General features: G+C 53.3%; 1 protein-coding gene across 8 annotated transcripts in view; it reads left to right on the forward strand.

Moving 5' to 3' along the window:
- MEGF6 (multiple EGF like domains 6) overlaps window positions 1–21,407 on the forward strand; it is a 126,467-nt gene that overhangs the window by 11,247 nt on the left and 93,813 nt on the right. For 7 of the 8 annotated variants that reach the window (XM_026096524.2, XM_026096517.2, XM_026096523.2 and 4 more), the window contains 2 exons: window positions 422–531; window positions 13,236–13,340. In XM_026096524.2, the coding sequence (XP_025952309.2) occupies window positions 422–531; window positions 13,236–13,340 (215 nt within the window). The remainder of the gene's footprint in view (window positions 1–421; window positions 532–13,235; window positions 13,341–21,407) is intronic. The other variant, XM_064525404.1, reaches the window with a different exon arrangement.

The following is a 21,407-nucleotide window of genomic DNA, read 5'->3' on the forward strand; positions in this document are numbered from 1 at the left end:
GGGGGGGGGATTACTCCCTGCAGACCCCTTAGAGCCACTGCTCGTGCTCAGCAAGGCTTGACCGAAATACTGTTGCTTTTATAAGCCGTTTCCCTTGTTAATGAGTGGTTGCAGAGAGGAGGGAGACAACCGCCCGGAGCCGTAAAATGACTCGGAGAAGGAGAAAAGAGCCGGGAATGTTACGAGGACCTGGGCACTCTGGTCTCTCGTGTTCCTAATTACAGTAAATTAGGGAGTATTTTCCTAGGGTCAGTGAGCATTATTAGACGAGGGGCAAAAAAGGAGCGTGTTTAAAACCTGCATTCCTCATTTGATTTGTGTGCCGCGGCTGGAGTTGGGTTTTCTGTTCCGTGCAGTCTCCTCGTCCTGCGGGAATCCGCGCTGGCTGAAGGCTGTCTTGTTTTGCTTTGTCTTGCTGCAGAACCGCGTACGTCTCGACCTACAGGCAGGTGTACGCGCTGGAGCATCAGACAGCGTTCAAGTGCTGCCCGGGCTGGGCCCAGCGCGCCGGGGACGCCGGCTGCCTTTTCCGTAAGTGCCGCTGCCTGCTCACGAGATTCTCCCTTCGGTACTGCCAGGGTTGTCCCTGCTCTTCTCAAGTCCTGTGCCTGCAGCAAAGGCTGTAAAAATGGTGTAGAATCATCTTTAAGAAGAATTGGTTTGGAGGGCTTTTTGTTTTCTGGGTTTTTTTTTTCTGCTGGGTGACCGAAAGATTCTTCTCTGGTTTCCCATGAACTGCTGTGTGTGACTTTCTGTTTGTGTAGAGCTGCCTTGTTATAACATGAAGGGGGTTTCAAAGTCGCGTTATTCATTTTCCCGGTTGCCAAATGCTATTAAATGTTTAAAATAAGGCCCAAACTGGTGATTTAAATGGTGCCACTGGCAGAAGTTCTGCAAAGCTGTAATCTGAGCCCTGAGTGGACTTTTCATTTTGCACAACATTAATTGCTGTCTGCGTGGCTGAACACGCCAGCGATAGCTCGTTTGCCCGCTAGTTGCTCTTACGCAGCGTTCCTATGCGCTTTTTATAACAGCTTCCTTGGAGGAGGAGGCCTTTAACTACGGCAGCTTTAGAGCAGATGTGAATTACTCAAAGTGTCAGAAAATGGGCTTTGCTATTGCGCGATCGCTCCAGAAGCCAGGGAATTTTGGCTGGAAATATGTGGTCACTTAATGGCGTATGCTTCCTCACCATTCCCGCTCTCTTCGCCCTTAAATGAGAATGAGAGACCGAGATTCGTTCATTAATTTACTCCTAAAGGGGTGTGACTCCTCAAGTACTTTGGAAAGCTCTTGTGTCAGGTATTACTTCTGTTATTTTTCAGATTGTTTGAGCTTGAAATGCCTCCAGAGACTGGAGATCTCTGCAGTCTTTCCCTTCAGCCTGCTCTCTCCTTTAGTGAAAAGGCAAGTGCTCGGGGTTCAGGCCAGGTGGGACTCTGACAAAGGTGTTGCAGCATCAGCCGCCGAGGAAAAAGCAAACCTCTAGCACGGACGAAACGAAGGCGCTAACAAGATTCGAAGGAGAGACCCACAACTTGAGGCTTTGGGATTCCGTGGCTCTTTTTTCCTGCTCTTTTGTGTTTGCCCCAGTGTAACTATCTGCAAAACAGGCAGGGAACTCTCTACTTCATAGCTGTGCTGAGAAGCCACAATATAGATTAACGTTTGCAGATGAGTCAGGCTATAGACATCAAATAGAAGTATATATGGTGATTTTATGTTGTTATGGTAGAAGACAGAGGCAGCGTTATCCCCCTGGCCCCAGTATTCACACAGCCTGGTAGGCTGCACTGCTTGACATGCGAGACAGAGGTGCTGCATAGCTCCTGTCCCCTTCCCACGAACGCTGCAGCCACGACCAGCCGGGGAAATGTTTAACTTTAAATTTTGCTTCTGAGAAGTTGGAAGCCAAATGAAATCTGCTCTCGAATCAAACAGAGATTTATCTGAGCATATGCGTAGAAACAAACACCACCCTTAAGGCAGAATCACAAATATTCCTCGTGATATACTGTTAATTTTGTGCCCAGTTACAGAATGGCACCAGCGGCTCATTTTGGATTCGGATTTCGCTCCTACCCTCACTGCAGCAAGGTAGCTTTCTCTTTGGGCAATAGCCAGGCAAAGCACCAAAGCGTTTGCAGGCCTGGCTGCCTTGCCTTGGAGGGAATGAAAAATAGCAGTTTTCAGCTCTATTGTAAAAACGATTTTGATTGTAATCGACCTACAATATAGGAAAGTCTCTCCGTCTCTGTCTCCTTTTGGTCTCCAAAAAGGCTGCATATGCTTTCCTTGTGCTTTGATGCTTGAAGTGAAGGTAAAAATAAGTCAGGCAATCTATTCTTCCTGTTCAAAAGCCTGTAACGTAGGAGACCAGCCCACTGTGCCGAAGGAGACTCTGTGGGTGCCTCATAACGTGGCGTCAGCGAGCAGGTCATCACCTCGGATGAACCCAGAGAAGTGAGTTCGGCAATGACTTTCCCGCAGAGGAAGAGAGCAATTCCAGCCGGGAGGGGAGCGGAGGAAGGGGAGCGCAGAGGCTGGGCAGTGCTGTGCACGGGTCTGCTCACTGGGCAGTCGCTGCGGGCAGCAAAATCAGAAGAAGGTCCCGCTCTTCTGCAGGTCCGGCTCTTTGGGAGAGAAAACCGTCTGACTCTGCGTGTTGATTTCATGCTTGTTGGTGAGGTGACAGGCAAGCCGTTGGTGTTTATTTGCTTATAACGCCTAAGGCAGTACTTCCTGTTGCTCTCTTAAATGTTTCTTGTTTACATGTTTTTTGCATGTTACGCCCAAGAGTAGTAGAGCTAGAAGCATATGTGTTGCAGCTGCCATGTAAGATGAAGAGCAGATTTCAGAGTCCTTGCTGTTCCGTTGCTTCCATTCACTAAACTTTGCATTTCAAAGTGAGAACGAAGGTGATATCGTCAGTTAAATAAAGCTAGAGTAGGAAAGAAATGAGTGTGAAAGTCGGAGGCTAGCAATATGCCCTGTGCCTTGGCATAGCGCTGGTTAACTGGAAGTCTGCTCCTCTCTCTGTGCTTTGGCCGTTGACGAGCTGTTCTCTCTCTCTCTCTCTCCAGTCCTAGCAGTTCTTCAGCCAGCTCTCTCTGCGTTTGGCTAAACCTGAGCGCTCAAAGCGTCTTGAATAACGTTCCTTGCGATGGGCAGCTTGTGTGTTTTTATCTCCTTTGCAACAGCACCTAGGGTCAGCCGGCCCTGGCTGTCTGCAAAAGGAGTGACGCGAACTTGGAAAATTCGGCAGAAGGAGCTGCCAAACCACTGCCAGGGTTTGCGGGCTGAAGGGGGAGAAACGAGCATGCGGAAGCACCGCCTTGATAACGTGCAACTTGCAGTTACGGCAGAGAGGTTTCAGCACCCGGCGTCAAAGGCTGCCCTGATCATACCTGGCATGAGCTCACAGAGGAGTGTGCATCGGTTTTCCAAGTGCCTTTCTGGAGGCTGCGAGCATCTTTATAGCTGGGTTCTTTTCATTTAAGTCTGTTTTATGCTTAGGTGATCCTGAAAATATAAATGTTCCGCCCTTTGTATTACCCGTTCACCAGGAGAACCGTGTGTTTCTGATGTATTTGCTTCCATTCAAACGTTCGGCTGTGCTTCAATACCACCGGTTTTAAGGCGGGACTGTGATGTAACCTTAAGCTTTTGAGAAAGAAAAAAGGGGTATTGGCGTACGGTAAGTGCAATGTCCGAGTAGGGAGCGGGTCTCTTGGGGCTCCCTGCGCAGCTGGAAAGGGACCGTCCCCAAGGCTGCTCAGGGCGGGAAAGCCAGGTTACGTCGCGCTGAATCATCTTCCGAAGCCCGCGAAGGCAGCAGAAGCCGAGTCGCGTTGCCGGAGGCTGAAGTGCAGCGGTGTGGATCCTGCTCCCCTCTTCCAGAGTCGTCGGCAAAGCTCGTTTCCCTCGGGGCTCTGCCCGCGCCCGGCGCTGGCGCTCCTGCCCCGTTCTGCGCTCCCTTCCGAGGAGCGCTTGGTTTTCTGCGTAACCGAACCTCCTGCCCGGAGGAGCTGCAAGCTTTCGGTTTGCGCGGCTGCGACCAGTTTCCCTGCCGGCCGCCCGGACCGTAGCGCAGGCGCGTGGACGGGACGCTCTTTCGAGGAGAAGGTGGGGGGGGCTGACAGAGGCAGTAGGCAGTACCGACGAACCGCGGAGACGGGGCAGCCTGGCCAGGGCATCGCGTACGTCAGAGGAGCTGCTGCTCTGTACCTAAGCATCACGCGTCAGCCTGCGTTCCTTTGTGCATCTCTGCTGAAGGCAACGAAGCCAAGCCAAACTGCGTCAACAGAACCTGTGGCCCTTGCCGTCTGTCTGCAGAGATCATTGCTCGTGTTAGCGGAGTACGAAGGTGGGTAAGGCCATCGCTGCGGACAATTTAATTAGACTCGTTGGACCCTGTGAGGTGGGATCGCTCCGGGAAGTCCGTCTTTTCTTGCTTTCCATTCGCGGCCGGCATTTTTTCACCACGGCACTCCCTTTGCTCCAAATGCTCCACTGTTCCCTCAGTTTTCCCTAGCCGTGGCTCTTGTTTTTACCATGTTAATTACTTCCCACGTCTTCTTGTTTATTCCTTAAAACCCCCCGTGTGATGCTCCGTTAGGGGACATTTTCACCGCCGTGGACTGGTGTGTAGCTCACCAAGACGGGTCGCTTTCCTCCTCTTTGAGTGCGACGTACTGCCCGGGATGTGCTGGGATACGTTGAACAGTATTATGAGACACCAGGTCCCAGCAGCTTTGCAGGTCTTAGTCCAGTCGAGCTGCTGGTGCTCCCCGAGCTTGCGCTGGCTGCTGGAGGAAGGGCCCTTGCCCAGGCGCGGCTGCCCTGCTCAGCTTAGTCCCCGTTCGTTAGGCTGGTTGTCGCCCGCAGAAAGAAGGGGTGTATCCCTTCTCCCAGCGCGCGGGCTCGTGTTTCCGAGCACTCGCAGGCGAGAGAATGGCGAGTACCGAGCTGCGGAGACGGTACTCTCCTAACGATCCGCAGAGCGCGTGGGCTCTGCAGGGAGCAAACAGCTTGCAAGGAGAGGGAAGATTTGGTAGAGACACCCCGTAAAACGGCACTGAAGCCAAGAGCTCTGAACACTAATGGCTCCGTGGAGATCTGCATGCATCTCAAAGAGGGTTTGATTTCTGTGGTTTTCTCCTGCTTTGCCATTTGACGTTGTGGCGGCTGTGCTCGCTCATAACATCCCCCAGAGTTGTCAGATCTCACCTTATAAACGCGGAGCACGCAGTTCCCTTGCGGGGTGCCTGCTTTTTGTCTCCTCTCTTCTGCCGGCAGCCCATTACCGTGTCACCACTTACTGCATTTTCCCTGACCTTTGCGCCGGAGCGTCCGTCTGCTCAGTCCGCTGTGGGAAGGAGAAATGTCAGGAGCCAAGACACCCGTTGCATTTTTAGCTGGGCATCGGGTTCCCTTCCTGCCCGACTGCTGATAAGACTGATTTTCCGACTAAGCTTCTCAGTTGCAAGTGGCATGTGAGATGCTGTATAAATTCCACGTGGATTGAATAACACAGTTAAAGCTCTTGCTGATTAGGACGAGGGGCCTGCACGTCTGGTTATCCGCGCGATCTCTACTGTTGGCTCAGGACGCTGAAACGTTGAGTCCCAGCAAGCGTTCGGAAGCTGTAGCTGTCCGTCTGCACAGCGCAGTTGGAGCTCGGCAGCAGTCGACGCGCCTGTGCTCTCGTGCCGGCTCCTGCTCCTTCCGCAGCGGAGACGACAGCAGGAAGGCACCGCAGGCAGCAGTAAGGGTGGCCAAGGCTGAAGAAGACACCCCGGCTAGAAGACTCGGTGCACGGTGGTCTTGCCGCGGATCTGTGAGCTGTGCAGGACGAACTCGTGCCAGCTCTGGCCTGAGTTCACGCTTCTGCCAGAAACGTGAGCTCTTCACTCGGGTTCAGACAGCAACGAGGCCAAGTAACCTGGGTTGTAGCTGGGACTGCGGTTCAGGAGAGGGCCCGTCTCTGCTGCAGAGTAGGATGGAAATATCCGAATCGATCTTTAATGAACCAGCTCAAGTAAATGAAACAGCCTTGGTGAGCACAGCCCGGCTGCACGGCCCGGCCAAGACGAAGACTAGCCAGCTCTGAGCATCGTGCAGCGGCGGCCAGACAGTTTCTGCTGCTAGTCTGAAACTTTAGCCACCTTGCCCAGTTGTTTTTATCGTGAATTTCTAGCCAGCCCTAGTTAAGGTCACACTTTGTTCTGGTTTTTAGTGCAGATGTTTCCTGAGGTGTAGGCCTGGCCCTAGGTAAGGAGGGAGAATAAATGTTCTTTTGGTGGGGAGGCGGGAGGAAGTATCAGAGTCTGAGACGGGATGAAAACCCCTCTGAGCGTTCCCCAAGGCTAAGTAGAAAGCACTTGAATTTTAATCGCCTCATTAGAAGAGAAACTTTTATTAGTCACAAATGGCTTATTAAAAGGCTCCAGGGTGAGTTACCCTGCACTGAACCACGTTTCTTACTGCCAGCTCTGCTTAGCGTTAGCATATGAGTCAGTGAGCAGTTAAACAGCGCCCAGCAGGGCCTGCTGCAAGAGCTGGGCTCAGCCGCTGATCTCTGCTCTGCAAACATGGCAAAACCCTGCTTGGGGCACAACCCCGGCTGCCCCGAGCTTGCACGTGGGCCTACGCGGGCCCAGACGCAGGAATCGTCCGACCAGGGTCTGGGGAGAAGCGCGATGGTTTTGTGATGCGGGCTGGAGTGCTTCACGGGAAACGTGTTCGTTGCCCAGTTTGGTTTCCCCGTTGGGCGGACTTGCCTTCGCGCATCACCTCTCGGCTCCCGGAGGCTCACGGTTGTGTCGGCTGGAAGGCTTCAGCTGAATTTCTGAGCCTTTTGCCGGGATCAAGCCTAATAGTGGTTAAGCTTATAGTGCGTTCTGCTTCGGGAGGCCATCTTTTGCCTGTACAGAGGATGGCCATATTTTACTTTTTCGAGTCCGTACATTGTAGGAGAAATGCTTTTCTCCATCACTTTTCCTTTCGATTCAATCTCGTCTCCGATTTCCCAAGAATCCTGTCTTGCTAAATCCTTGCAAAAGATATTTTAAACAGATGATACTTGCTGTAATTTATCCTCTTTTCCATTCCCAGAACAGTGCAGTTATCCTTTTCCCATATTTCCATTGCATTAGATTATGTCATCCTGAATTACAAGCTCGTTTGCGGAAAGCTTTGGAAAGTGCAGGGAACCGAGACCTGCAGACCCCTTCAGCCCCAGCGGGCTGGGAAATAGATACTATTTTCACTCTGTGTGCGCCAGCCTGAAGCACAGAGCAGCGAATTGTCCAAGTCGTTCAGAAAATCTAGTGCAAAGCCAGGAGTAACACCCACATCTTCTAACTCCTGACTTGTGTCACTGCGGTTTCTTCTAACATTTTCCATTGCTGTCGTTTGGGCCTCGCTGAACTGCCTCTGAAGGGTGAGCGTCACTGGCAAGAAGGACATCGTGGAACCATGCCGAGGTTTGCTGGGCTCTGTCCAGCGTCTGCTTGTTAAGGAGAAGGATTCGGGGAGAAACGAGCATCGTTACTGTGCCATTTGACCACCCGATCAATTCTGTCTGATAGTACTGGGGCAAGAAAGAAAGAAAACAAAAGATATCCCTTCTTGCAAGACTGCATCTAGCAAAAATTGAAGCCTGCGGTACTTTAGAAAAACGCAACTTGGAGCACCCAAGGGCATAGGAAGCTCCAGCGAAACAGGATGCTCGTGAAAAGATTCCCCTGGTGCCAGTATATTACACCAGCTAGCATGTGATGGATACAGGATTGCCTGGGTCCCCAGGGTTACGTGGCTACAAAAAGTGACTAAAGCGTCAGATAAGAAGATAACTGGCTGTCTGAAACAGTATTTCATCACCATTTCATTAGTTTGGGTAGATGAGTATTTGCACTTCAATGCTACCTTTGTATTATTAAATAGTCTTTTTTTTTTTTTTTTTTGGAAGGGGGATTTGAAAAATCTTCAGGTCCTGAAAAGAGCCAACACTGAGGCTCAAGTATTTCAGCATTAATGCATCTAAGGTGCAAACTGTGCAGAGTTCACATGTCAGTTAGCACGAGACTTAGAACCAGGTAAAGCTAAATTTCGGGCTTGCTAGTTATAGCTTAATTAGTTCCAAGGGAAATTTTGCATCTTAACAGTTATCCGCGTCTGCCCTTTGAGCCTGAGGGAAGTCCATAAAAGAGGAAATAAATAATTTATCCCCCAAACTGTGGACATCCACACTACTTCTGAAAGTCTGCGTAATGATGGCACTGTACGTACAACAAAAATGAGAGCTCTTATTTGATCCTGTTACCCCATATAGCCCTTTTAAAGAGGGTTTTATAGAAACAAAGATGAACAGCGCATGTGAAAAAAAACGGGAGAAGAAGGGAGAAGCGAGTGTTACTGCGGACTTCTCCAGTATAAATCTAAGACGCACCACTGCGAAACCCAGCCAGCTCCCATCAATATGATCAAGAGGTCCCTCTCGGGCAGTTGCTTTGGGTCTTTTTCCTGTGGTGTGTTGGAAATTAGTAACCCAGGGCATCCTTAGCCTTTCCTCCTGGGATCAGTCATTTGGCTGCTTCACTGAGACCCCAGAGCTGCCCCCTGCCCCCCCCCTTTTTTTTTCTTCTTTTTTTTCACAGCAAATACCTTTCTCTCTCGTATTTTGGAGTTGCACGTTGAACTAACCCGGTGGACACGCCAAGATGTACCTATTTGCTGTGTGACCGGTTCTGGTGAACCACATGAAACGTAAGAACATGCTTAGGTCTTTGCACAGACCCGTTACTAAGGCAGGTTTAAAGTGGTAAGCGGTTAGGTGACATTACCCATACCTCTCTATACATGAATTTAGCTCTGCATTTTGTGTGTGTGTGTCTGTTTTTTAACCAGGCAGTAGTTTTGAAATGTCTAAAAACAGGGTGTTCTGAGGTTTCTCCGGGTTTTTTGTGTTTCCATTTTGCGTTCCGCTGCAGTAACCGCTGCTGAAGTCCGCAGCAAGCTCTCTAGCTCGCGCTGGCACGGTTTCCAGCGGCTGGGAGTCCAGTTCTCCATTCCGGTTTTGAGCAGCGTGCCGGCTCCCACCTCCCCGAGCAAGGGCCAGGGTAAGATCCGCGCTGAGCCGCAGAAAGTCTGATTTTGTGGGTATAAAATTATCTTTGTAAGTGCATTGGTAGGGCTGTAACAAGGTTGTGCACAAACTGGCCTGACAATTGGCCAAACTCCTGCAGATCCTTCCGTCTGTGATGCTTTTCTGTTCTGGATGCACGATCGGTGTGTTGGAGGGTGCAGCAGGTATTCTGTGCCCAGTGTTTTGGAGCCGTTTCTGCAGCCTCACAGGGTGCCTTTCCTCCCCGGTTACGGTGACACCGAGGGAACCGAATAATCACAAGAGCTGCTTTTTTTATTAGTTACTATTGTTAATCCAGTGTTATGTTAGTTTAACGTTAATGGCATTTAATCGTAGGCTTTTGTATGCTTGGTCACTAACTGCGAAGATACCATTTTGCTACTGGCCTTCAGCAGGGCTTAGTGCCCCTTGGCTGGGTCCCCCCGGCCTGCGCCCAGCACCGGGCACCAAGCGCTGCTCTCGGTGCCGGGCAGCGTTGCCGATGCCTTCTGGGGGCCTGGGGAGCACGTCGGCCTCGCTGGGAGCTGGTTCCCAGGCTGTTGCCGCTGGGGACGTGTTAATTCTCCAGCACGTCCCTCAGCGGCATTAGGCCGCACCGAGCCGGCAGCCCCGCGGGCTCGGGGGAGAAAGAACTGCCCCTCCAGAAGCTGCGGGTTGGTGGTTTCTCCTGCCCGCCCGCACGCGCGCGAGCCCGGAGGACGCTGGCAGGAGCTGGGGGTGTTTTTCACTTGGCGTGAAGTTAGCACGAGGAGCTGCAGGTATGTCACGAGAGTGGCCAGGAGCCCGGGGGACTCAGCGGGCAGGCTGAAATTCGCTGGGGCTTTTCCTTACAAAGTAAAATCCCTGAAAACGTCCTTTAAGCTGAACCGTGCAGCCCAGCTGCTTAAAGAGAGCGTGAAGGTTGAAGCCGCAAGCAGAGGACCAGTTCTGAACGTGATTCTGGAAGCTGCTTTCAGGGAGGGTGAGGGGTTGTGCTGGCTACGTGTGCTGCACCTCCCAGCCCAGCCGTGCCCAGCGGCTACGGGGCAGATCCTGACCGTGGGTCTGGAGCGGTGCCGCGGGCTGCGATCAGCAGATGTCACGCAGCAGCTCAGCTGCACCCATTTGCGATGCGGTATTGCAACAGTCCGTAACTGTCCTAGCCGGAAAAAAACACTGCAGTCGTTCTTTCCACTGTTGTTCCCGCTAGAGCCAAAGACAAATCTTACCCTTACTTTGGCGGAGAAGGCTTTGCATCTTCGAAAGGACGCAGCGCGCGTTTGACGGTTCACTTCTGCTGTTGGCAAGAAGCTGCAGCCAGCGACTGCGCGGGCCAGCACGCTGTTTTAGCCGGAACATAAGCCAAGCTGAATCTCGGTGTAAGCTGCACTTGGCTTTCATTAAGCCACAAATGCTTGTCTGGGTCACTCGCGTTCTTTGCTCTTTCTAGTAAATACGTCTCTCTGAGCCAGCCGGCCCTGGATCGCCAGGTCTGCCTTTTGTGATTTCAGCTACTTGAAATAATTATGGTCTCCGGATCCATAAACCGGTCCGATAGGACACCGGGGCCTCCAGCAGAGGTGACGGTGACACAGCTGGCAGTTGCGGTGGATTCCTGTCCGGGACGCATGAGCTGTAATACATCACTCCCCATCGCTGCTCTTGGCCAGCCCCGTGCACGATCCATCGCAGGCCGAGCGGGAATCTCAGCGTAGTGACGTGGGAGCTGTTTGGAGCAGGAGCTGTCGAGACGTGCGAGAGAGAGGTGGCTGCCAGCTCGCGCGGTGCAGACCGGCGGCATCGCTAGCCGTGCAGGCTGCTCTGCCGCGGCTTCCGGGAAGCGCGTCCCGATCCAATTCCGTTATTCTGGGACGCTGTTACAGAGTTGTTCAATGAAGGTGAAAAAGGAAAGGGGGAGAGGAGACGCAGGAAAAAGAAAGAAACGAGAAACTGGCCCACAACGGGGCTGTGTCCAGACTGGTGAACAGAGAAGAAAATTTCATCGTCCAAATCTTTAAATGGACTCAGAGGCTGGGCACTTGTTCTGCTGGCTTACGCTTTGACAAAGTACTGCACGCATTTGACGTGATTTATTGAAAGCCTTTCTCTTTTTGAGATAGGTATTTCCTAGTGGGGAGTACAAAATGCTTGTTGCACTTCATAAGTTATACAAAATATTTTTTCCCGTGGAAAAAACGTGTCCTTGTGTATGGTTTTGGTTTAGATGATTGAAAAGGTGGGTTTCAGAAGCTAACCGAGCATCCTCTGGCCCTGCGAGCGTTTTGCGCTCGGCTCGGTGAGAGCAGCGACGTGCGGCTGCTCGGGCTTGCTTGCAGCTGAGCCCTGTGTCACCCTCCCGTCCCTGCGAAAGGTGACGCGCGTTCGGGCCGCCGGCTCGCCGGGGAAGCCTGACTGCAAAGTGCCAAGCAGTCTGTAGCGCCTTTTTCCGTGAAGAGCCCTCCCTTTTCAGAGGACCTCAGCTACCGTTTCCGCTGCCAGGTGCCGTGCGGTCCGGCGCGAGTCGCTGCTCTGGCCGCTGCGGCCGCCTGGGCAGCCCTCCTGGGCCGGGCCCCGCTCCGAGACGCGCCGGTCCCGCCGAGCGGATGCCACCGCCGGCCCCGCGGTGCGCGCCTCTCCCAGCCGCAGGGCCTTTCTGCCGAGAAACAACCGCGCTGGGTTTATTTGCGGGAAGCAGAAAGTCGATGAGGAGCCCCCGGGAACTTCTGAAGTGCCAGCGGGAGAACCGGAGACTCCGCTGCGTGTTTAATCTCCGGTGCTCAGCGACAGAAATAGTCCGAGCTCCGAAGGGAAGGTTAAGCAGCTATATGGCCGAACTCCCGCTGCAAGACACGGGGCAACATCCGCGGTGAACGCGGCCTTTCATTCAGCCGACTGTAGGACAGTTTTTCAAGAGCAGAAATATGTTTTAAAATGTGTTAGCCTGTGATTTTCAGCAAGACTTTTCACGCATGAAATGGACGGCTGTAGGGGCTGGGATGAAAACGTGCTCCTCTTCACCTGCAGCTTTCCCCTTCACGTTATTTAGCTGGCCACGGCTGAGGAACTTTGCTGTTTGACGTCTGGACTGAGCTGGCGATGCCAGCCTACCTGCGGAGCTTTCCACGTCCCACAGCGTTCGCGTTCACCCCGGTGCCGCCGGCTGCGCCTGCAGCAGATTCCGCGGCCCGGAGCCTCCCTGGCCGGGCGAAGGCACCGACGTCTCCTGGCCCCGGCGCGAGGTGCCAGGGCTTGCGCGAAGGGTGCGGGAAGGCGGGAGCGAAGGTCCTGGCTCCTGCTTGGGCTGCTGTGCCGTCGCACAAAACCCCAGCTCTCACTTCTGCCACGTGGGTAAATCTCAAGTCCTCGAAAATGCACGCGAAAACGTTAAAATCTGCGTGCGTGTGTTTGCTGGCTGGGGACCGTGGGCTTGTCCCTGCTGCTTTTCGGAAGTCCTTTGCCGGTCGGTGCCTGCCTGACCTGGCAGGGAGGGAAACAGGGCCTTTCTTCATCCTAAGCAACCCAGTTCTGGTGTTTAATATCATCAGCGCTGCAATTCCTTCTCTTCTCTCTTTTACGTGGCGCAAGGAGCTGTGGGCAAACGGGGCCGGTTCGGTGAGGGTGTGCGGGGAGACCGCGAGGAAACCGCCGCCGGTCGCGTGGCAAGCGGCACTGACCGCTCGGGAGCTGGCCGCGTTTTCGCACCTGCAGCCGGACGCCAGGGCCCCAGGTGGAGCGCGAGAAAAGTGGTCGTGCTCAACAGGATCCTTCCCAGGGGAGATCCGGAATGGGATCCCAGTGTTTTCTGTTTTAATAACACTGGACGTTAGCATCACCCTACAAACCCGTGCAAACCACTGAAACGCATAAGTAGACATTAGCTAAGAGGTTTTACCTCCCGTGCTGAATTTTGGGAGACTCTCTGTGAACTGTTAGAGTATGGCATTGTCAGCCAAAAGACAGTTGCATTTCAAAAATGGTTTAACGGTATTTTTGTAACTGTTGAAGTTTGCAGCAGGGCTTTAGGAGCCTGCACAACGAACAGGCATTTTTAGCGTATGCATTCTTACGATCAGGATCTCAAGAGTTGCTCTCTCCTTCCAACTTGCAGCTGCCTGCAGTTACGGAGTTTGTTTCAATGGTGGAAACTGCGGAGAAGGATCTTCTCAGCTCTGTCATTGCCCCTCCGGTTTCCAGGGACCTCGCTGCCAGTATGGTGAGTGGTCTTTTCAAATCCTCCCTTGAATTTTGAGCCAGAAGTGGAGGGATAAAGACTAGCGGGTGCTCCCCTCCCCCTTGTTTTTCACCAGCCATTATTCCATCTGCAAAACTCCAAAAATCTGCTCTACGCTTTTGTGGACACTGTTTGTGATGTTTTGGGAACTGAACGTTTGGGAAGGAAGCGCTTAGCGTGCCTTGCTGTGAAATGTGGCGCTATTTCTCCGTACCGTACAACAGCCTTTATTGCTGGCTGCCGTCAGCAGAAGGGATTTGTTGGAATCGGAGGGGGAAGCTGATCAAAGCTGGGTCAGACAAAGAAACCCTGGGGTCGTTTCCTGTGAAGGGAATCTCAGCCGGAGCGAGCACGGCGATGGGCTGCCACCGTCAGAAAGGAAAACAGTTAAGCCGTGACTAACTCGATCAGTTATGTCTCTGGTTAGGCTTTAGTTGGGTCTGTTAAGCATTATTTAATGAACTTTTGTGCAATATACAAATTAACTCATCAAGGTTGTTGAGCTTCTTATGTTTGGTGATTCAGAGATGCTCTGCTTTCTTGAGGTGACGCTGTATAGCAAACAGCCACTAAAAGCGGGACTGGCCCTCTGCGCCTTATACGCGGTGAAAGAAAACCTACCTTGCGCCGTTCCAGAGGGAAACGGCTATCCATACTTCTTCCTTTCGGCTGTCAAGTCTGAAAGGTACAAGGCAGGAACAGTTACTCACATTCACTTCGGACAATACTAATTTATAACAGCAAATGAAATAATGAGAAAGGGGGGGATTGTGGGTTTTTTTGGTTTTTTTTTTTAGTCCTTAGGTAAATGTTTCTTCCTTCAGAGATCTGCAGTTCCTTGCTCTGTAAGAGCTCAAAGCAGATTTACGGAGTTAGGAGAGACTGGTCATTGACACGGGAACGGTCATAAGCAGGAGCCAGGTTTCCGCTGCTGAGTCAGCCTGTTCTTTCTCGTTTTTCATGGCACATCTATTTTAAGGAACTTTAATTACTGCTACAAGGGTCAATTTAGAAGTGCTTAAAAGGCCCTTAAGTCTCACTCAGATAATCCCTTTAAAGAAGCAGGTTTCTCTCAGCCAGACACAAACTGTAAGGAAAAAGTCCTTGATACTCGTGACTTCAGGCCGTATTCCTGCCTTGCTCTTTCTCTGCCACGTGGTGTTAACAGGATTTAATTTACACTTCGGGTGTGAGAGAGGCTGAGGCTCCCCTGGGACCCGGCCGGAGCCCCGGTCTGCGCGTGGTGGCGATGAGGGTTCGCGGGCCGGGGCTGCGGGGACGGCACAAGTGCTCCACTAGCGAAGCAAACGGTTGGCTTGACGGCGTGCGAGAGAGTTGCCCGAGGGCGGCTGCGGGGACCGTGAGCCTGGGTGCTGCCTGGCTCCGTGGGGCGCCCGAGGCGCAGCCGCTTCCAGGAGCGCGGGCGGCTTTGGCAGCGACCGGCTCCCCAAGCCCGCGGGGCTGCGACGGGCTCCGGGCGGGGCTGCCGCCGTCCCTGCCCAGCGCGGCCGCGTGTCCCGGCGGTTCTCCCGCCGGCCGAGCGGCCTGCCCCGGGCGCGGGAGGCAGGGCGACGGCGCAGCATCCCCCGCCGCCCCGGAGCCGAGCGGCGCTTCCAGAGCCGCTTTCGGCCCCCCGCGCGGTGCCTGGGACGCGGCTGCGCAGAAGGAGCGAGCGCGCTGGTGCGGGGCCGTGCAGCTCCCGCGCGGAGCTCAGTCCTGCCCCGGGGCTCCGCGCCGGGGCCACGCGCTCCCCCTCCGCCGCCTTTTCCAAGCACCCCGTGGTGCGGGTGCGTCGGCGCTGTTGGGTCTGCCCCATTCCTCCGCAAAACGCAGTTATTGTGCGTCTGCCTAGGATGACCGCAACCACAAACCGGGCTGTGACTTCCCGCAAGGCCGTGGAGAGCAGCTAGTCCTAGCGCCACGTTACCCGAGTGCCAAACCTTGCCCCGCGAGCAGTTTCACTGGTTTCAGCGATCTTTCTGCCCTGCGGCACAGGCCTTGTCCAGCACAGAGGTGCCACCAGCCTTCCTGCCGTGCGCGTCCCCGGCTGGCGCCTGGCCTCACCGGCGAGCCTCCCCCTCCCGTCGCGGCAGCGCCTCGCGTCTGGCTGCAGCGTTTCCAGGGACGGCCTCAGCGCTAAGCCGGCGCGGACGCCGCGTGTCAGACGTGCGGCGAGGCCCCTCCTGCCTCAGCAGTCTAAAAAGTGCCGCCGTGTCCGAGGAGGCACGACCTCCTGCTCCTCTCGGGCATCGTGACGTCAACAGATTCCGGGCGGCTTTTGTGCCGTCTGCGCGCGTCACACTCGAGGGACTGCTGTGACCTGCCGACACGGCGGGAGGGCGAGAAGTTCCTTGCGCCCTGCTTGCGTCTCCGTTGCATTTCGGGCGAGCAGTGCAGAGCCGCTCCGAGGCTGCGGGCGAGGCGGGACGCTGCTGGACCCGCACTGTTTCCACCTTCCACAGAGGCTGCTTGGAAACAGCATTTCCCAGGAAGTGATTCGCTCCGGTTTTAGCCCATTCGTCACTTAAAACCGTGTGGATAATTTAACGTTAGCTGTTAAAATTCTACATTTTAGATTACGATGACAGGGACACTGATCTAGAAACAGTTTTTAGTCTCTTGTTGTTTTGTTTGTTTTGCATTTCTAAAATAGTCAAGCAGTCATAGTAACGTACTTCCAAATTATGTATCCGCCCAGTGATGTCCTGCTATCTGCAGTTTAAACGTACTAGTTAAAATGCTGCTGCTCCCTCGTCCTTTGACCGAAGAAGGATGAGAACGTAGCTAAATTCTCGGAGACGCACGCACTCCTGCACTGACTGCTAAGGTTCATGTTTGCCCACGTTAAGGCTGGATTACCGGGTTTTCTAGGAAATAAACAGTCCTTAAATTGTCCACTGCAATTCTGTTGTCATAGCTTCTCTCACACAAATTGATGAAATAAATGCAGGCTGCCTTCCAGTACGGAACCTGCGCGATAAAAGCCTTTTCACATTTGGAAATGTTTAGCAATGCCCAAAATTGTAATTGGTTGCAGATTTGAAAACAAAGAGCACATTTCTGAGACCTCCAAATATTTTTTTAAAGGGGAAACGACTGGTTTATTTTGGAGAGGAAGAAAATACATCTGTAGATTCCACTGATGTTACCCCCCTCGAACAAGGAACCCAAAGTCCATGCTTTCGGTTTTAAAAGGTCAGACTTTGGAAGACTGAAGATCAGCTTTTATTTGACTCCCCTGTAAAGCTTTTTGCAGGAACAGCGTGAGCCAGAAAGGGAGGACAACAGTAGCTTGTGTTAGCAGCACGCTCAGTGCGATGCGCTGTCCTCACGTGCTTCTGCAGGGCTGCAGAAGAGAAGGAAGAAAAAAGGGAAGGGGGCAAGTGGAACAGGGCAAGTAAACGGCAAGTCACTAGTTAGTATCACAGTTTTCTGAGCTGGTTTCCAGTTTTCCCGTTGTGCTAACAAGTTTTCAAGGTAGAGAGAACCTTCCAGTGCAAAAGGACGCTGATCGGATCAGAGGTGACTGTAAGACAAAGTGGAAAATTATAGTCTCTGACTAAAAATACGGTGTGGGTCGACCTTCGAGGGCTGCGGTTTGGACAATCGCGTAAGGTATAGCAGTGCGTGAACCTTTTTGAAGCGCTAAACTGAGTAAAAAGCCCAAGATTTTTCAGCCAATTCACAGTGCATGAGTTGGGTATGTCACTTTTCACCGGTGTTTCTAAATGATTGTAATTTCGTTTGCGTCCTCAAATTATTTTAATAAAGCGACTTATGTTTCAAGCTCACGGCAGGAGTCACCTCCTGACATCCCACGCTAGCAAGATAACACTTCCCGAGCCCCGTCGTTTATAAACATCGCAAAGACCCGGCCATCCTGCTTCTTCCAGCAGATCCATCTGGACGTGAATATCTGGTCCCTTCAAGGGCGAGAAGGAAGTGGAGGGAGCTTTGAAAACTCAGAGCTAAACAAGAAATGCTGATTTGTTTATGACTTCCATTGTTTCCTTTGTCTTCTGGTAAAGGGGCGGAAAATGTAATGTAATCCATACGAGCTGGTCTCCTCGGTGGATTTTGTGAAAAGGGCGAGTGGTGAACATGGGAGACGCTAGCAGATGCGGAGGGTTTGGCCCGGTGAAGCACGTGTCTACACGGAGTGAGCCGATCGCAGCTCCTCAGCAGATCTTCGGTTCCTTAACTCGCTGGGGTTTAGAGAACGCCGGTAAACATGCCTCAAAAGCTGGGTCTCGCGTGGTGTGCGAGCACTGTGGGCTCCTGAGCCGGAAGGCGTGTAGCACCCGCAGAACTCTCTGCTCTGCATCCGTCAAGGGTGGTTTGTCCTCCCGGGCCGCTGTCTCGTGAGCCTCGGCCGCTCTGGAAAGCAGGCCCGTTTGCAGCACGTTTCCACACTTTCTCCTGCTGCTTTCTGACTCCCGTGGATCGCTGCAGAGTGACCTCCGCGGGAAGCACACCCCTGAAGCCCTGTCCCCTCCGAGCCAGCTGCTCTGTGGCCCTTCTGCGGGGACGAGCGAAGCCCATCGGCAGCGAGAGCGTTCCCTGCCCGAGAGAAAAGGGACGGAGCCGCAGACACCCTGCCCCGTGTCGGCTCCTGCAACGGGCTTGCTCTCGGGCTTTGAACAGGGGGCAAAACGCTCACGCCGGTCCTTGTCGTAGGAGATAAACACGGAGGCAGCAGCCGCAGGCGGTTAGGAGACCGGCTCTGCCGCGTGCCCGCTCTGCAGTATCAGCCGTAGGAAGGTACTCGAGGAGTCTCCGCGTGCCGTTAGCTGCCGCCTCCAGCTTTATCTCCTGCTCAGAATCTCCGGGTTTTATTAGCGTCCGCTGGAATACTGTATTTATGTCATGAAAACAACGGCCCTGAGGCTGGAGGGAGGAAAAGAGAGGTGAAACCAGGTACTTAACTGGCTCCCGGAGGGCACATGTGTTCTTATAACCCAAAGCCTGTATACTGGCGCGGGTCCTGCAAACAGAGGAACGTCTGCATTAGCTGCAGATGAAGAAAACAGATACAGATATAGTAGACTGGGGACAGTGTTTGTTTTGCAAGAGCATCTTCGGAAAACTTTCCTGGCGTTTTTCCTGGCCACTTTCATTTTAAACTTTCCTGCCATCTGGCTTTTAAACCTGTTTCCCCAACTCTAGAGTCCTGAAAGGCTCAGAAAGACCCAAGAAAACGCTATATAAGCCCTAGCTTGCAGAGAATTGCTTTCTGTTTGTCTCTCGATGCTTTTTGTTATCCCTAACATCTTCCCAAAGCCCTCTCCTGCTTGCCGCAGAGAAGGTGCTGATTGAGAGCACTGGAAGATCCCGGTCACAAACTCATCCCTCCATCTTCATTTCTTGTTTACTTCTGTAAATGATTTTCCTTGCTAAATATTTGATTGGACAAACTTCTGGTGGAAACCTAGTTATCTGGAATCTCTTGTTCTCTTCTGCTGTTAAAAGTGATCTGGGTGGTTAAGTTCTATGCCGGTCCGTCAGTCAAGGTTTGGGCTGAATTTTGATGATAGAACGGGAGGCCGGAGGCTGGGAATGCTACCTGCTTCAAAGGACTCTTTCAGAGGAGACGGCTTTGGAGAAAGACAGAATGGTGAATCATGTTTTCTGATCTGTCACCTACAAAAGCAGCCGTCCTGGCGTTTGAGGTGGTGGCATCGCCCGGGGAAGGGAGCTGTTGAGCGTCTGGCCGGACCAAACCTGGACGTGGTTCTGAGGGCTTCCGATGACACGGCTCTGCGAATGCAGAAAGCTCGGCGCCCTGACCGAGATCCGTGAGCGACTGTTGTTCCACAGGGACGTGTCGGGTCGTCGTTTGTCTCCCAGGAACGCTTGCATCTGATCTGAACGGTATTGCTTTTTCTTTTCTGGAGAGAAATACAGAAGTGTCTGTTTTAAAGGCAGGACACTCTCTCCTGGCCAGACTCTTGCCGTACCTTGCAGCACTGGATGTTTTTGCAGGCCAGCTTAGAGCAGCAGCGAAGCTATGTTCACCCTGGCTAGCAAATAGGCAATACCCAATCAGCCTGACTTCCAGGAGTAAGATGCTGTCCTTGCTGTCTCCCGAGCTGGTGAAAGCGGCAATATTTGGGCCCTCTCGATCTGCATTAAATCCTCCCACTTCGAAATGAGACCCCTCAATAAGGCTGTGAGGACGCTTTCCGGAAGGTCTGCAATGCATCGTGTGGACGCGTTTGGGTTTCCACACCTCTTCCGTTGCCTCCTGCATCACGGTGGCTTTTTGAGACTGTGAAGTGCCGTTGACGTACGGATTTCTCTTCTTTCTTCCCCATCCAACGTGGCGTTGTCTCCCTGCAATAGCTGGCACGGAGCCTGTACCGTGTGGGGGGGTCTGTAGGTTGGACGCTAATAATATGGTGCCTGTGTTGTCTTGTAACTCCTGCACTCCTTGTCCAAGGAGGCATCAGCACGGCAACGGCGTAGTGGCCGAAGCTACAGCGTTCCTGTGGGCGAAGGTTAGGTCTTTTCCCTCGTTTCTTTTCTTTCCCCTGCGGAGAAGTGCCTCAGTTCCAGGGCATGAGGAGCTCTTCAGATGCTCTAGCGAGCTGGGTTCTTTCCCTTTTGCACCCCTACGGTAGCTTTCAAAATGACCGCTGTTGCTTGCCAAAGCTGGGTCACTCGGTGGATAACCGCACCCCCTGCAACACTTCAGGTTAGGGAGATCAGCCGCGTGAGGGAGAAGGGACAGAGGAAAGAATAATGCTGATGCTGAGCTCCTGGTGTGTCCCGCAGAGTGCTCTAGAAGGAGAGGCTGGTATTACCACAGTGCCGTTATAGAGGACAGAATGAGGGTGTCCTTCATTAAATATTTCAGAGCTTTGCTATGTCCCGGAGCTTTGTGAGTGCAGCAAAACGCAAAGAGGTTGAGCTGTGCAATGATACAACACTTGCAGAGCTTGTTCCTGACCTGAGGAGGCAGCTTGCTTCTCCCAGGCTCCATCGTATTTTCCGTGTCTAATAGACGGAAGGGCTGCGGGTGGAGATTTCGAGGCTGGGGTCTTCCCAAAGCGAGGCTCGCAGTTCGGGTCTGCCTCCTGCTCCAAGCCCGCCTCGTCCGGCCGGGGCTCCCTGGGCCGCCTGACAGCTCGGTACCCCTTCGTCGGGCTGTGACGAACTCTGAGATGCCTGAAGGGAAGCTGCAAAAGGGGGGGAAGAGCAGGGCAGCGCTGCTGGTGCTGCTCCTGCCGCAGCAGCGGGGTCCAGGCGCTGGGGCCGCGGCGTCCTCGGCCCTGGGGCGCCCCGAGGGCTCTTCCCGCTGCTCCCGTCCGCCGGTGGAGGTGGGTGGTCCGCGCGTCCCCGGGGAGCGGGTCTCTGCGAGCCGCCCGTCCGGCCAGCGCGGGGGGGGCCACGGCGCCGCTCCACGCGCTCCGCTCCCCAAGGTGTGTTTGTTGCAGGCGCCTTTCCAAAGAGCTGTTACAAGCACAAAGGCTGTTGTTGTTTGCGTTTCATGCTGCAAATCAGCTGCTTGGCTCCACGTTCGCTTACCGCGTGCTTCGCCGCGGAGTGGATCGTCTCAGCAACACTCAGGCCTCCGGGGCTGTTACGTGGGAACTTTGCAAGGCTTCAGAGACGAGACCCTTCCTAATTAGCCTGGCTATGTTTTGAGCAGTCGGCCAGACCAAATCTTCTCTAGCTGTGCACAAAGGACAGGTCAGCTGTAAGCGAGCGGGGCCGTCATTAGCGTCTGCTTTTGCAAGGCCAGCTGAAATGGCTTTGTCGCTGCTTCAGCAGAACATTACGGTTGCTTTCTTTTGTAGCGCTGCCCTCCTTTGCACAAGCATTTGACATGCCCTCAGTGTTGTTTGGCTGACTAATGACCCTCTTTCTCCTGCTAATCCCTTCAAACTGTGCAGCTGGAAGCCTTGGCGGGTTTCTGCATGGGCCGCTTTCAGTGGCGGGGAGGGGAGGGGTGGACGGGTTTCCTGCAAGAGGCTCGAAGACGTTAAAGTCCAAACTGGAAAGGTTGTGGTTGTCTTTGGAAGCTTTCGTAGACCCTCCTTGGACCCC

This window comes from Dromaius novaehollandiae, chromosome 24, assembly GCF_036370855.1.
Source record: "Dromaius novaehollandiae isolate bDroNov1 chromosome 24, bDroNov1.hap1, whole genome shotgun sequence".
In the NCBI taxonomy this organism is placed as follows: Eukaryota; Metazoa; Chordata; class Aves; order Casuariiformes; family Dromaiidae; genus Dromaius; species Dromaius novaehollandiae.